We start from the raw sequence: 15,599 nt of genomic DNA, 5'->3' as shown, positions 1-15,599 counted from the left end.
AGGAAGGAGATTCCACCACCTCCCTAGGTAACTCATTCCAGTACTTCACCACCCTAATAGTGAAAAAGTTTTTCCTAATGTCCAACCTAAACCTCCCCCTCTGCAACTTGAGACCATTACTCCTTGTTCTGTCATCTTCTACCACTGAGAACAGTCTAGATCCATCCTCTTTGGAACCCCCTTTCAGGTAGTTGAAAGCAGCTATCAAATCCCCCCTCAATCTTCTCTTCTGCAGGCTAAACAATCTCAGTTCCCTCAGCCTCTCCTCATAAGTCATGTGCTCCAGCCCCCTAATCATTTTTGTTGCCCTCCGCTGGACTCTCTCCAATTTATCCACATCCTTCTTGTAGTGTGGGGCCCAAAACTGGACACAGTACTCCAAATGAGGCCTCACCAGTGCTGAATAGAGGGTAATGATCACATCCCTTGATCTGCTGGAAATGCCCCTACTTATACACCCAAAATGCCATTAGCCTTCTTGTCAACAAGGGCACACTGTTGACTCATATTCAGCTTTTCGTCCACTGTAACCCCTAGGTCCCTTTCTGCAGAACTGCTGCCCAGCCATTCGGTCCCTAGTCTATAGCAGTGCATGGGATTCTTCCGTCCTAAATGCAGGACTCTGCACTTGTCCTTGTCCTAAATCAGAGCCTGTTTTATGGCTGGCGATCCTAAACTCTGACAATATTGAACAAACAATTTTGAATGGGCTGGGCAAAATCGAGGATATGACATTTCCAGTAAATGAGCAGAAGCGACTCTTCTCAAAGTCACACTGTGAAAGAGTGCTCAAGAAACAGAATTGGCATTGGCTAGTTTACTCATAATCAACTGACAAAGTGTTCTGTTTTTGTTGCAAAATATTTGGCAAGAATGCCAAATTGTTGCTTGCACTATCCAGGTGCAATTACTGGCATAACTTAGCTGATGCTCTGAAGCAAGATGAAAAGTCGCCCAGCCATTTTACGGCCCACTCCAAGTGGAGGGAGGTCGAGTCCAGACTCAAGCAGAATAAATGCACAGATGCAGAAAACCAGCACATTATTAATGTAGAAACCCAGCATTGCAGGAATGTGCTTGAGCATCTGACCTCAATTACCCTCTTCCTTGCAAAAATAATTTGGCTCTCTGGGGCTCCTCGGATAAGTTGTTCACTGAACATAACGGTAATTACCTTGGTTTGGTAGAGCTCCTTGGGAAATACGATGAGGTCATGGATGAACACCTACATCGAGTAGTTCATAAAGAAGCTATGGACCATTTCTGGAGCAAAACAATTCAAAATGAAATGACTGACCTTATAGCAAGGAAGGTGCTTGATAACATATTGATACAGCTTGGCAAAGCAAAGTACTGCACTGTAATAACAGACTGCACTCCTAACATTAGTCACAGTGAAAAGATGTCATTTACAGTAAGATTTGATGACGATGAGGATGGCTATATCCAAATAAAGACATACTATCTGTTTCCGGTCTGTGGATGACAATACTGGAAAAGGTCTAACAGAACTGTTTATGAATGTTTTGAATGAGAATAAAATGAACCTTCAGGATTGCTGCGGCCAAGGCTACAACAACGGTGCAAACATGAAGGGAAGAAACAGTGGCATCCATGCAAGGATCCTTGCGCTGAATCCAAGAGCTTTATTCGTGCCTTGTGACTGCCATTCCCTCAACCTGGTCGTGTCAGATGCAGCATCATCTTCTTTAGATTCAGTATCTCTCTTCAAAGTACTGCAAAGGATATATGTCCTCTGTTCAGCATAAACTATCAGGTGGAAGATCCTCATGGACAATTCTACAAATCTGACCAGGAAGCCACTAAGTGACACTCACTGGCAGAGCCACACTGACAGCATTAGGCCAGCAAGGTACCGAGTGACTGAGGTTTACAATGCCCTGATGGAACTGGTGCAGTCAAGTAAAGCTGAGGCCGGAATCCGACATGAAGTTCAAAGCCTGGCAAAACAGATCACTGACTTCAAACTTCTCATCTAAATTATGATTTGGCACAATATCCTGTTCCAAGTAAACACAGAAAGCACTGTATTAGAAACTCAGTCAATGGACATCGCAAACACTACTACTTTAATGAGAAGCTGCCTTGATTTCATTGTGGCCTACAGAGAGAATGGATTTGAAGATGCGATCATTGCTGTAAAAAAAAAAGAAGGGGGGGGGGAGGGGGCAGAAAACTTAGGAGTTGAGCCCATCTTCAAGGAAACTCACATTCATTGGAAGAAGAGACAGTCTGGTTATGAGGGCAGAGATGAGGTGATGGAAAGATTGGAAGAAAATTCAATTGAGACTTTTTTTTTTTGCCCGCTCATTTTCAATGGATGCTTGAGCAGTGTCAATTGAAACAAAGTTTGGACGAATGAAGCACCATGAAAGACCTGGGGTTTTTGTATGATCGTAGTAAGCTGCTGGCGGACAGGAAGACACTCTTGAGCATTATACAGACCTGCACCAGACGCTGACATGTGGGGACTGTTCAGACATCAACGATAAAGACATCTGTGTCGAACTGGACAACATCCATCACATTTGCGACAGAGGAAGCACTCTCCACTCCAAGTTCTACAATACATTCATGATGTAGAGCTGAAGGACACTTTCCCTAATGTGTCTATAGCTTTGAGGATTCCGCTCACGCTGCCAGTCACAACTGTGGATGGTGAGCGCAGCTTTTTGAAGCTCAGGCTCATTAAAACATATCTTCAATCAACGATGGTCAAAATGGCTTGAAAATGCCACTGGCCAGTCTTTGGACCTCCTTGACGTTGTGCTTCAGTTTGCGAGGGCAAAGGCGAGAAAAGCGACTTTTGGAACTAAAGGACTAGGGTTCATATTCTAAGGCTGACACCTACTGTAACGCTATTGAATACTGGTCCATGCAATGTTGGTGCACCGTTCAGTTTCTATATGTTAGTACATTTCAGTTATTCTTAAAATTAAAAAGTTCCTATAAGCTTATAGGAAATTAGTTTTTATTTGTTTATATATGGCATGAATAAATACAGATTTACAGATCCTACCATGCAAATTTTCCATCTTATATGACAGGGATATGATAGGGATAAATCATGCATGCAAATCATGCATCAAAGTCACGAAATGCAATAAAAAAATAAGATATTCAAAAGTTTAACAAACGGAGTGGGGGGGGCGCCAAAGATGCTTCTCCTGGGGCGCCATTTGATCGAGGGCTGGCCCTGCTGCCAAAGCACCATACAGGGGCCTCAGTGTAAATACGAATTGGGACTAAATGTACAAAAACTGGTAAGAACACAGATTCACTGTAATAAAACCATTTTGAAATACTAGATCAAATGGTATTTCTTTAATCAGACCACACAAAGACCTAAAATTCTCTCTTATTCATATGTTCCCCCCATCAATGTAGTTTTGTTTTCCAGCAATTAAACAAGCACTGTGACATTTTTATAACATACTTGAAATGCTGTAATATTTGGAGATACATTTGTTCTGAAACAGAATCTAATGAGGAAAACGATGACTGCAACAATACAGCCCACAGTCAAGACACAAACTGTTTTGACTCCTACCAACTTAGTGTTTTTAGGCAAAACTGACTACTCTGTATTTCAGTTGTATGGAAAATTAGACTGACATTCTGAAAGCACATAAGCATGTACTTAATTTTATAGACACAAGCAGCCCTGAGGAGTTCAATGGGACTATTTGAGTGTGTTGATAAGTTAAGAACATGGCTAAGTGTTTGCAAGGGGTCTTAATTCTCTGTCATACTTAAACTGTGAACTTGTAGGTATGCAGATAATGACTTGACAAGAACTGCAGGATCAGGCCCCATGAAAGAAGGCGTTTGTGTGTGTACGTTTTCAGGAAATATTATTTTATGCCTTATAACACGAGTTCAAATGAACATTAAAAACCTACCTTAAAAAGTGTCACAGTGATTTCAATGTTTTCAGGAACAGGCCATACCACCACACCACGGTATGGATTTTTGATTCCAGGTTGCCAACTATGGGCCTAAAAGAAGAAAAGAAACAATAACTGAGTCAGTCCGTCATAAAAGGCCTGCTCCAACTCCCCTGGAAGTGAGCGTGTGCATGCATGCGTGTGTACTGATGATTAGCTCCTAAAAACCCTGCTTTCCTAAATTTACGATTCTATTAACACAGTAAGACAAACCACTGAGAACAGAAGAAATTTGCACCATTGATGGAGGTTATGCAGTGGCACAAGGCTCACTCTAGCCAGGTGCTGAGTGCTCTGGTCCTGATCTTGCAAAGCAATTAAACACAATGCCTTACATCAAGGCCAGAACATTGAGCACCCTGCAGGTACAAGTTCATAAAATGGTGAATACAGACCTTTGGCATATGTTTCAGACTATGGAACATTTTCCTTTAAAGCAAATAATTAAGAGTAGCTATTGTGCATGCTCAGTAGTCATATTCAGATTTTAATAAAACTGATTTATTTTTGTTTTATTTGAAAAAAATAAAGCACCAATTTATAGTACAGACTAAATGCCTCTGAAACATTTAAACCTATAAAGAATTAGCATTTAAGTACCTATAACTAAAAGAGAAGTGACCAGGATAAAATGAAGTAAGAAGAGATTAACTCTAAAAGACCTGAGCAAATCATTCCAACCTGTGGAGCTCCATACTTTCCATTAAAACAGTGAACACTATGAAATGTGAATTTCAGAATCTGGTTCAGTTAGTATGGAGGAAAACTTTAGATAACTATGGAAATATAAATGAATATATGCTAATATAAGAAGATGGCTGAGTAGCATAGCTGTTTCTAGCTACCTGTTTTTCTTATTTTGAGAACATTATAAATGATTGTTATTTGCATCAAATTAACTGCGTTTTTAAATTCTACAGTAATAATAGGAGATATACCAATCTCCTAGAACTGGAAGGGACCTTGAAAGGTCATTGAATCCAGCCCCCTGCCTTCACTAGCAGGACCAATTTTTTGTCCCAGATCCCTAAGTGGCCTCCTCAAGGATTGAACTCACAACCATGGGTTTAGCAGGCCAATGCTCAAACCACTGAGCTATCTCCCCCCACAACATTGTTCATTTTAGTTATATGTTCTTTGCAACATCCAGCATTTCAGTGTATGATTTTTGTAATACTATTACTAGCATAAGGTTAACGTAACTCATGTATAATTACCCTGGTTGTAACACATTTGGAGATAGGATGGTGTTACTAAGAGTACACGTTGGTTTTATAGCAATGGATTGTTGTTATGGTGGCATGGTCTCATTGGCCATGTCAGCAAACTATAATTTTCAAGAGAGTTTTAAAAGGTCTCTTCTGGGTTAAAATTTAGCACATATACCCCATCTCAAATTTAGCCAGCTGCTCAATGGCCAATTTTAACTACAGAATTCAATACACCCTGGTGAGAAAGATAGTGATTGAAAAGCATCCTCATTTAGTAGGAAAAGGAAACTAATTCACCGCTGCTGTGCATTATAAACAGTGCTTCATCTCACATGATAGTCACACACTTGGCAGCCCCGTCACGCATTCCTGCAGCCTACATAGATCCTCACACATCCAGCTTCGTTATCAGAAGGAACTGTAATAGTTCCTTTAGGCCACCAGAGGCCACTAAGTTGCCACTACTACAGGCAGCCTATCTGCCTTCTGGCTCTGTTCCCTCTGTTGATTCCCTGCTGTGTGGCGCCACAAGAGAAGTGGCAGCAGCTTCTAGCAGGGTGTGGGAGAGAAGGTCAAGAGTTTGAAGGGGGGGATGGAGGGAGTATCTAAGAATAAAGTCCTGCAGGGAGCCATTGGTAGGATCCAGCTTGTTTTCCATGCTGCCCAAAGTCATTTACCTTGGCAGATATATTTATAACATTCTTATTGTTGTTCTGTTACTTTCATTCACTCCTACAGAGTTGCTGATGTTTATAGTTTTATCCCAAGTCTCATGATATCTGGTGTTTCTGAAAGCCCCAGCTACTGCAGGTATCTGGTTAGGTGAGAATCTCAGCTTTCATTTAAAAAAGGAAGTTTCTCGTCCTCATGATTGCAAATTAATGCTTGAAAATGTGTCCCAACTGCACCCTCAAGGCCGAGAAATCAGACGGCAAATAAAATGAACCCAATATGTTGGTTTTTTTGTTTTTATCCCATGAATTTTAAGTCAGCCTCATGATTTTTTGGGCCTGACCCATGTTTTTTGAACACTTGGGGTTGGCAATACTGCTCCCATTTTTATACTGTAAAAACATTTTGTACATACAATCAAAAACAAGCATTCTATGATGCAGCAGAATTCTGGGTAATGAGGGATTTACCAGTCTCTTCTCCTCATCAGACTAGCTGGTGAAACAGTAAAACAGAGGGGAAGGATAGCTCAGTGGTTTGAGCATTGGCCTGCTAAAGCCAGGGTTGTGAGCTCAGTCCTTGAGGGGGCCACTTAGGGATCTGGGGCAAAAATTGGTCCTGCTAGTGAAGGCAGGGGGCTGGACTCAATGACCTTTCAAGGTCCCTTCCAGTTCTAGGAGATTGGTGTATCTCCAATTATTACCTTTATTACCTAAAAAATGGAGAATCCTAAAACAAATCAACATGCATTACTGTTCCCTGACATGCATGTTATCAAAAGGAGAGAGTGGGAGACTGAAAGTCCTACCTCATGAGCTTTTAAAGCAAAGCTATTCCCTTATTAGCTGGCTGATGTTATATGCCCATTTGGCTTTGGAATATAGGACTGCACCACCCAGGCAATATGACAGGCAAGGATAACCTCAAATAGGGAGAGGCCTATTAGTTAATAGAGAATACTTTCAGTACTTAAAATTATCATTAAGAGTAATACAATATAACGTTATTTCTCAGACCAAGGGTCCCTATATTGAGGGGGTCTTTTGGGGGTGAGAGGGTTGTACCCTTACAGACTCCTCATGGAGGCATACAGCTATAGTGACTATATTTTAATCAATCATCCAAAAACACAGGGCTTTGCTTTGGCAAATGGGCAAGATTTTGCCACCTACACGCTGTAAACATGCCAACAATCCCAATATTACTCACTGTCCCCATGTTCTGGATCGTGACCAGCTGTCTCTCTCTAGTAGCTGGCTGCTAGGCCTGAACATTATGTTTCCTCTGCAATTATCACCTCGGGCCACAGTTTCCACTATATTGTGCCTTCCAGACTCTTTTTTCCTCCTCCCCTACACAGCCTCCTTCCCTTTCTGCATCTTTCACTGCTTCTCTGTTGCCCTGGCTCCGATGCAGCCTGGATGGACAAATACTGCCACTGGCTGCCTCCCTCCCTGTATTCATCATCCCTCCCACCACCACCTGCGTCCTCAGGCTAGGGAGAGAGCAGCAGCCTGTACAGAGGGGCTTCTATTGTTGGCTGCTTCACTCAGTATCCAAACACCGGCAGCAGTAGCCTTTTCAGGAAGGAGTACAGAGGAAAAAGCACCAACCCCGCAGAGAGGAAGTGAGGAGAAGCTGCAACACCCAGGGCACTTTAAATGAAGAAACACCCGGGAAGAGGGGAAAGATTGGTGAAATATGCCACAAAGATGCTCGAAGTGGCAACATGCCTCACATCACCCCACTCCTAGAAAACTGTACTGGTAGATAGATGAACAATTGGGGTGGGGGACAGTAATGTGTGAGAAAAGACTGGTGGTGGGCTCCACAGGTTCAGATAAGCATTTTAGGATCTCCTGGCCTTTGGAGTTCCCTCATGACTGTTTTCATTATTTACATTTGTAATGCTTATAGTAGGAATTACCTGCTTTATACATACATTTATTTTTGCAAAGTTGGGTTACCGTGACAAATAAGACTCCATAATGATGCAGTGTTTGAGCACAGACTGTAAGGCTTGGTGGGTTTTGGTTTTTGCCTTCTTTAAGGACAGCTTGAAAACTATCAATTTATAGGCCGGGATAATTAAGATATTCCTCTATAAGAGATCTATCACCTGAATGCATACATAACCTGCTAGGGGCCTAGATGTTGTGCTAAATTAGTGGAGTGCCCTTGGAAAATATCTGATCTGTTGTCCCTATTTCAGATATAGTTACAGGGAATCGCCTGTTTTGACCATAACAGATCTGTGCAAGTCTCAACACTTATTAAATAATTTTGTCATTATCAACACAAAACAGACACTCCATATATAGCACATAGGAATGTACTGGTTTTGCAGAACAGGTAAGAGAAATATTTGAGGCCAAAAAATAAACTAATTTCTTATTTACTAGTGACTGGTGCAGGGGAACATTGCAAGCTCTAGGGTGAAAAAGTAACATGCACGTGCTTTGCTGCAATGCTCTGTACCTGGAGATGAAAGAGAAGACCGAAGAAGCTCCAACTGGCTCCAAACGTGGTAGCCCAATTATTAAGCAACACAGGAGGATGAGAGCACACCACTCCAGTGCTCCATATACTATACTGGCTCCCCTGACAATTACCCTCAGTGTGCTGGACCCTAGCTATTTCTGTGACTACCACTCTCCCTGAAACCAGACATGACAGATGCAATGAACAAGAACCCTGCCAGCTTTCTTAGGGGCAGGCCCTCTACTCTGGAAACCTTGCCAGGTATCAGGATGGCCACAGAAGGTATCACCTTTGGAGTAAAATGAAAAATCTTTCCAAAATCGCAACTTCGCTGTGACACAGTAGCATTTAGAACCCTGCCCAGCATTTTAACTAGTACACCTCTCTTACTTAAAAAAACAAACAAAAAAAAAACCAAAAAACAAAACAAAAACAACTAGACATGTCCTAATGTCATACAAGACAGGATTGAGATTTCAGACCTTCAGATTGATTTCTGCTCAGACACCAAGGTTAGGGTGCGTTAGATACATCAATCTTCAAAAGGTCAAATGGAAAAAAAACAACAGATTTTAAGAAGGTCAAAAAGCAGGGATACTGGTCTCATACATAAGGTCACTAAACACCACTGGGTAGCTCTTCATCAGTGAAGTTTTGAAGGAAGAAAGAAAAGCAGATACTTTTAGAACAGTAGTGTCCAACTTGTGGCCTTTGAGACTCTAATTACAGCAAATGAGAGAGCAAATTTATATTTGATCATGAATTGAAAATACGTTCCACAAGCCATGCCCTGCAATTTTTAAATGCAAGTGTTTAGTTCAGCACCAACACCATCTTCTTCCCCAATGTCTCTCACCACTTCTGCTGCAGTCTCAAGAGCATCCCTAATGTGAGCCAGCAGCACCTTGCTGGCTGCCTAATGCACTGCAAAGAAGGGAGAAGAGAACAGCACTAGCTGCCCCACTGCTTACTTCTCTGCCAGGCTGTAGAAGGCCCAAGGAGAACAGGGAAGGAGCCTGACTGGCTCTGACTGAGCTTAGGGGAGCTGTTCTTTCCTAAGGCTTCTCCTTCTCCAGTGTGTCATCAAGGGCACCTCAGGGAGAGGAAGGGATAGACGCCAAATCTCCAAGATGGCATTCAGCTGCCTTAACCAGGAGGCCAACCTCTCCTGCAGTACTCTGTCTCATTCAATACACACCTTCTACTGTCATTCCCTGAGCACTGTCCATCCTGTGCATTGTAATGAGGAGGGATCTTGTAGTAAAATAGTTTGTGATCATGTAATTAAAGACTGTGGCATAATGCATGCACACAAAGGGGATGAACTGAGCTTGAACAGGCAACTTTAATTCTGACTCTTCCTAGCTTTTGAGTGCTTGACTTTGGAAGCTAAATAATTGTCTTTCAAAGTAGTTTTTTTCCTAAGTTTGAAAAAAAAATTGAAAAAACAGAAATTACACTATATTGAATTGTATTATTGTAAGCAACCGAAAAAATGGAAAGTGTTCAGCAACCTTAACTTTATAGCTCTGCCTAGAATAATGTAAATTTTGCAATATAATTATACGTTTGGTGGGTGCACAAAGTAGGCTTGAAAAGATGCAATAAGGTATATGTTCTTGATTTTAAAGAAAGACAAAGGTACATTTGTGCCTAACAAATTGACATGTTTTGTGGGGGGGTGGAGGTTCTAAAAGAAAAAGGTCAGCCCGGTCTTTAGACTTACTCAGGAATTCTGCCAAATTTAGCAAGACTTTCGATTATCATCAGCATGTGTTGTAAATACCAGTCCTAAACATCAGAATTGTCCAGTTACACAAACAAGTCATGTTTTGACATGTCTGTGTAAAAGTATCTTAATTCAGACTAGCCCAAGGGGAGGGAATTCCAAAACAGGGCTCTAAATTATTTAACTTTGAATTAGAGTTGATAACTATTAGATTATGTCATGCTGGAATAATATCAACCCATCATACATACCATCCTTTAGATAATGATCTCCATTAGCATGTTGTTTTCAATATGGCTATTGTAATTTGGGTGCACCATTTAGCAAAACCTGTTACAACCTAACATTTTTATAAAACCTTAGCTATGGAGTCATTACCAGTCCTCCATAATAATCATTAACTTACTCATCTCCCAATAAGGTTTTAAATTAAAAAAAAGGGCAGTGGACGAGGTCTCACGTTCTTTCTCAAAGCTGAAGAAATATTTGTAGTGTCCTTAGTAAGAATGTATTTGGGGCAAATGGCACCAACACCTTAATATTACATTAGTTAAACGCACTGTTCACAAGCTACACAACTGTTATCTTTATGTTTGAGTTACATTTTTGTGGGCTGCAGTCATTTGCTAGGAGTGGAAGGTGGGTCTTCTGACTTTTTCCTCATTTTCACATTTTTATTATATTGATTGCCTGGGAATAAACATTTCTTCTCAGAGAAAACTTAACTGATGTCTCTTCCCTGCCTCACAAATAAATGAAAACATATAGGAACATTTGGGATATGATTAATGCTTAGGTACTTCTTGGGCACGGTGTCTGTGTAAAATAAAATAAAAAGAAGTCTTGATTTGACTCATTTCCAAGAAAGCAATTAGATGAACAAACAACATGTATAGTAATGTTTTTTACTGGCAGGATGACTAAGAGTTTAGGAATCTTTATTAATCTATAACCTAGGAGAGACACATCTCAAATGAAGCAAAATCATGTCAGCTATAAAATCTTTAAAAAAAAGTTAAGTCTTACTCTAGGTACAGTACTTGCAGGCATTTGGCACTTTAAAAAAAAATCTGTGTAGGCCCCCTTAATCATCCTCTGATGATTTGCTACAGGGCTATTCTTAGTCTTAAGAAGATCAACCACTATATTATCTGCTGACATTGACAGGTTTGTCTATAATGCTGGATAACCAAAACTTTGGAAATAGCAAGCAGGCGTGTCTAAAAATTCTGTAGTTTAGGGGATGCAAGCTCAGCTGAAAACTGATGCTCCATGGCCAATGATAGACCAATTTTGTCTCCTGAATTAAATTAAAATCCTCAGTAACTAAGGCCCCAATCCTGTAATGTCATATGCATGAGCAGACCCCTGCATCTGGCCCTATTGAATTCCAGATATGCCATCTGTTTGAACACAAGACCTTGAACATAATCTCTAACCCAGCAAACTAATCAAACGTGCCTAAATACCCTACCATCTAACAAGACATTTTTTGTTTAAAAACATGTCTGAGTTTTATTTTAGTGTCCTACAGTATCTTTTGTCACACTTCCATGCAGAAACTAAAGCAAAATTTAGAATGCGCACAGGGGATATTATTTTTTTCTACTGTGGTAATATCCAAAGTCCCAATCAGGATCCTGGCTTCATTGTACTAAGCACTGTACAAACAGAAGGAAACCTGGAACAGTTTACAGTCTAGTTTAAGACAAGACACAAGAAGTATGCGTGACAAACAGCAGAAAGCATGGAAGTGCTAAGAGGAGGGTAACAGTAAAAAGAACACCATTCCATAGGCTGGTGAGCTGTACAACATCATGAGTTCAAAACATTTTTTGATTGTATATATAATTAAAATATACATCAATCCACAATTAAATAACTACAAGCCCTTCCCCATCTCAGGTGTCTAATCGTGCTTCTCTGTTCTCCTCTATATCTGTATAGAGCTGCCATTAATGTTATTCAGAGTTACACCCATGCACAAAGAGGAGATGAGACCTCTCTGTTTAATTGAAATAATTATCCAACATCCAATGATTAATTTTAGAAATGTCCTATTATGGACAGGACCTTGTCCCATGAGAAGGCCCTGAGTAAAAGGAAAATAGGCAATGTTTGTGAGGAAAAGGAATCAGCAAGTAGATGTTAGGGCACTTGTGCAAGCAGCAGCTACTATTGGCAACAGAAAAGAGTATTGGGTACAGCACAGTGTTTCTCCCATGCCATGTAGAGGTTTGGGTGACTCAATCAGCGAAGTGCACAGACCCATTGGCCCTTGTACTTCCATCTCCCTGGATCATTCATATTTTCTTGTTCTCTCCGTATGAATTTTTGGAGACCTAGGGCAGTGTGTCACACCATGGCACACAAGGGGGTATAGAGTTCTCATTATGACTACATCTACACTTATGGCAGTGCACAGAATACAGGCAATACACATGTAGCTACATGCCCCAGAGAAAGGCAGGCTGTGTCCACACTTGTCACTGTGGTGTGTAGCTACACACATAGCAAGGGAAAGCTCCACCAGCAAGTGGGGAGGCAGAAAGATGCTAAAATTAGCATTATAGACATGGAAGGCACTGCTTGCCCATGTGTAGGATATATACTCTGGGAGTTCAGGCACGTATGACACTTGACTAACCTAAACCATGCCTCACTGTCTACACTACTACCCCATGCTACCTGGGCATGCACTGTCTGTATTCTACATGCTACCATAAGTGTAGAAGTAACTCTACTACCTGTGCCCTCTTGGGGTGCAAACAAGGTGGTGGTTCTACTTTTGGGTTTTGCTACCCCTGCATCTATATTTGTTAGTGTTTTTTGGAACTGGGAGAACAGGATTTACCCCATGATTGGAAAACGCTATTTACTACATAAAAATATACACAAAGAAATAGCAGGAGTGTTTAGAAATGCCTGTGACAATTTCAGCATCAATGTAATTTCCCAACAGAGGCCCAGTCTGCAGATACAATATTCAACTGAAAGAATCTGCTTTGAAACTTTCTGATTTCCAGGGCTGCGTAGCGGCAAAAACAGTCTCTGACTCCTACTTTTTATCCTCCTATTGCAAAGGTGGCAGCTTCCTTATTAATGTTTTTATTACGTTTAAGATTTTTGTTTTTGTTACTTTTAAGAGTGATTCTTCTTTCTGATTTTTCTTTCAGACATGCGTCTGACAAAGTGGGTATTCACCCACGAAAGCTAATGCTCCAATACGTCTGTTAGTCTATAGGGTGCCACAGAGACTCTGTTGTTGTTTTTTTTTTTGTTTGTTTGTTTTTACAGATCCAGACTAACATGGCTACCCCTCTGATAATTTCTAGGTCTAATCAGAGAGAAAAGTAATAACTTAGAATTGTTAATTATTATTAAACTGCATGCTGTGTACTTGGAGCTACATACATACCTAAGATGACACTAGAGTTTTTCTATAAATGTGTCTCAACGGTAAGAGAGGAAGCATTTTAGGGCCAAATTCAGTAAGAATAAAATAAACATCCATTTTTGTCTTAATAAATCAAACAGCCAACTGCACTTTTTACTGAAGTTGGGTATTACTAAGCAGTCAACTAACCTTAGAAGATTTCCTTCGGCTTCTTCTTGTCCAAACCACCACTAGTTTATCTGGCTGCCTGTTGAAGAACACACAAAAAACAATTTAATTTACAGTAACCCCATTAAATAAATGGTTGACCATAAAAATTATATCCTCAGTGAACAACCTATATTTACATGGAGCATTATTTTAAAAGCACTCTCAAATTTAGTCATTTAACAGGAAAAATAATTCTGTGCTTACAGCAATCAGTATAGCAACATCAACCCGCATATCCCTGAATGCATACAGCTCCCAAAGGCAAAGCAGAGTAGAGTAGAGTAGAGAACTACTCTGTAGATCAGCAAACAGGATCCTGTCCACAGTTCGCTTTTGAAAGACTGGCTTCATTAAGTGCAAGCCTTTGAAGCCAATCAGCACACAAAATAAACACAAGCACAAAATCCAGCTGGATTCCTAATCAGATGGTATTTAAAGAGGATGTGTGCAGAGCGGGAACAACTGCAATCATGGCTTTTTTATTTATTTATATATTTATATTTTTATCCTTATATATATTTAAACCAAAAGCTTGAAAGAGCTTTTCCAAAAAAGTACCTTCCTATGCAATTACCTTAGAAATATCAAGAGCATCAAGTATTGTATTCCCTGATTTCACTTGAGGTCTTCTTGAGGGATCAGATACTGTATAAAGAACGGGATCCTTCTCTGCTCTTAATTGAAGGGACAAAGTGTTGAATCTTTAATAAAGAGATCTCTCCCGACATCGTTTGTCAGGCACTTGCCGTTGTTAGCGTCTATTAAGTTCAACAAAAAAATTTAAAGAGTAAAAGGGAAAGTGATTTTTATTCACAATTTCTCAAGTTTTACTTCCTTGCTAATTGTTACAACCCTACTCGCTCTTGAGTTGTCCAAAAAGCCTTCCAGGGAAATCAGGGTAGACAAACACCAGAAATTTCTAAAAGAAACAACTTCCCTCCCCTCGTTATTTTTAAAGGTCAGATCTTCTTTATCAATACAAAAAAGGGGGTGGGGATTATCTCTAAAAGAGGAACGTTTCCCAGTATGATGCAATCAAAACACTCAGTAAATGAGGTTAAAATAAGGACAATACTGCATGCTGAACATTTTAAATTGGTGTTATTTGATGGCAATGCTCAGACCATTTTCTTGTTGAATTTATAACACTTAATTCTCCAATTCTTTTTTAAGTGAAAAACCAGCCATTTTTGTAGTAAAAAGAGGTCCCTATGAATTAGTTACAACATTTATGTACTTCCTCCTCAAACTGTTAGTAATTCCTGCAAGCTACAATAAGAACATAAGAACAGCCATACTGGGTCGGAACAATGGTCCATCTAACCAGAATCCTGTCTTCCAACAGTGGCCAATGCCAGATACTTAAGAAGGAAATGAACAATTATCCAGTGATACTTCCCTTGTCCATTTCCAGCTTCCAGCGGTTAGAGGCTTGGGACACCAAAATATAGGACTGCTTCCCTGATCATCTTGGCTAATGGCCACTGATGGACCTATCCGCCATGAATTTATTTAATTCTTTTTTGAACCCACTTATACTTTTGGCCTTCACAACATCCCATGGCAACGAGATCCAGAAGTTGACAATGTGTTGTGTGAGGTAGTACTTCCTTTTGTTGGTTTTAAACCTGCTGCCTATTAATTTTATTGGCTGATCACTGATTCTTGTGTTATGTGAAGGGGTAAATAACACTTCCTTATTCACTTTCGCCACACCATTCATGATTTTATAGATCTCTATTATATTCCCCCTTAGTCATCTCTTTTCTAAACTGAAAACTCCCAGTCTTATTAATCTATCCTCATCTCCAATATCCGTAATCATTTTGTTGGCCTTCTCTGTACCTTTTCCAATTTTAATATATCTTTTTTGAGATGGGGCAACCAGAACCGTACACAATATTCAAGGTGCGGGTGAACCATGGATTTAT

At 40.2% G+C, this 15,599-nt stretch overlaps 1 protein-coding gene across 7 annotated transcripts in view; it reads right to left on the bottom strand.

Annotated features, from left to right (window-relative positions):
- Positions 1–15,599, bottom strand: part of EHBP1 (EH domain binding protein 1) — a 330,844-nt gene that overhangs the window by 260,036 nt on the left and 55,209 nt on the right. For all 7 annotated transcript variants that reach the window (XM_039528959.1, XM_039528958.1, XM_039528957.1 and 4 more), the window contains 2 exons: positions 13,648–13,705; positions 3,924–4,019 (listed from right to left, as the gene is read on the bottom strand). In XM_039528959.1, coding sequence (XP_039384893.1) covers positions 3,924–4,019; positions 13,648–13,705 — 154 coding nt within the window. The remainder of the gene's footprint in view (positions 1–3,923; positions 4,020–13,647; positions 13,706–15,599) is intronic.

The sequence above is a fragment of the Mauremys reevesii genome, linkage group 3 (genome assembly GCF_016161935.1).
Source record: "Mauremys reevesii isolate NIE-2019 linkage group 3, ASM1616193v1, whole genome shotgun sequence".
Taxonomy (NCBI): domain Eukaryota; kingdom Metazoa; phylum Chordata; order Testudines; family Geoemydidae; genus Mauremys; species Mauremys reevesii.
This window is presented reverse-complemented; position numbering and strand designations above follow the sequence as displayed.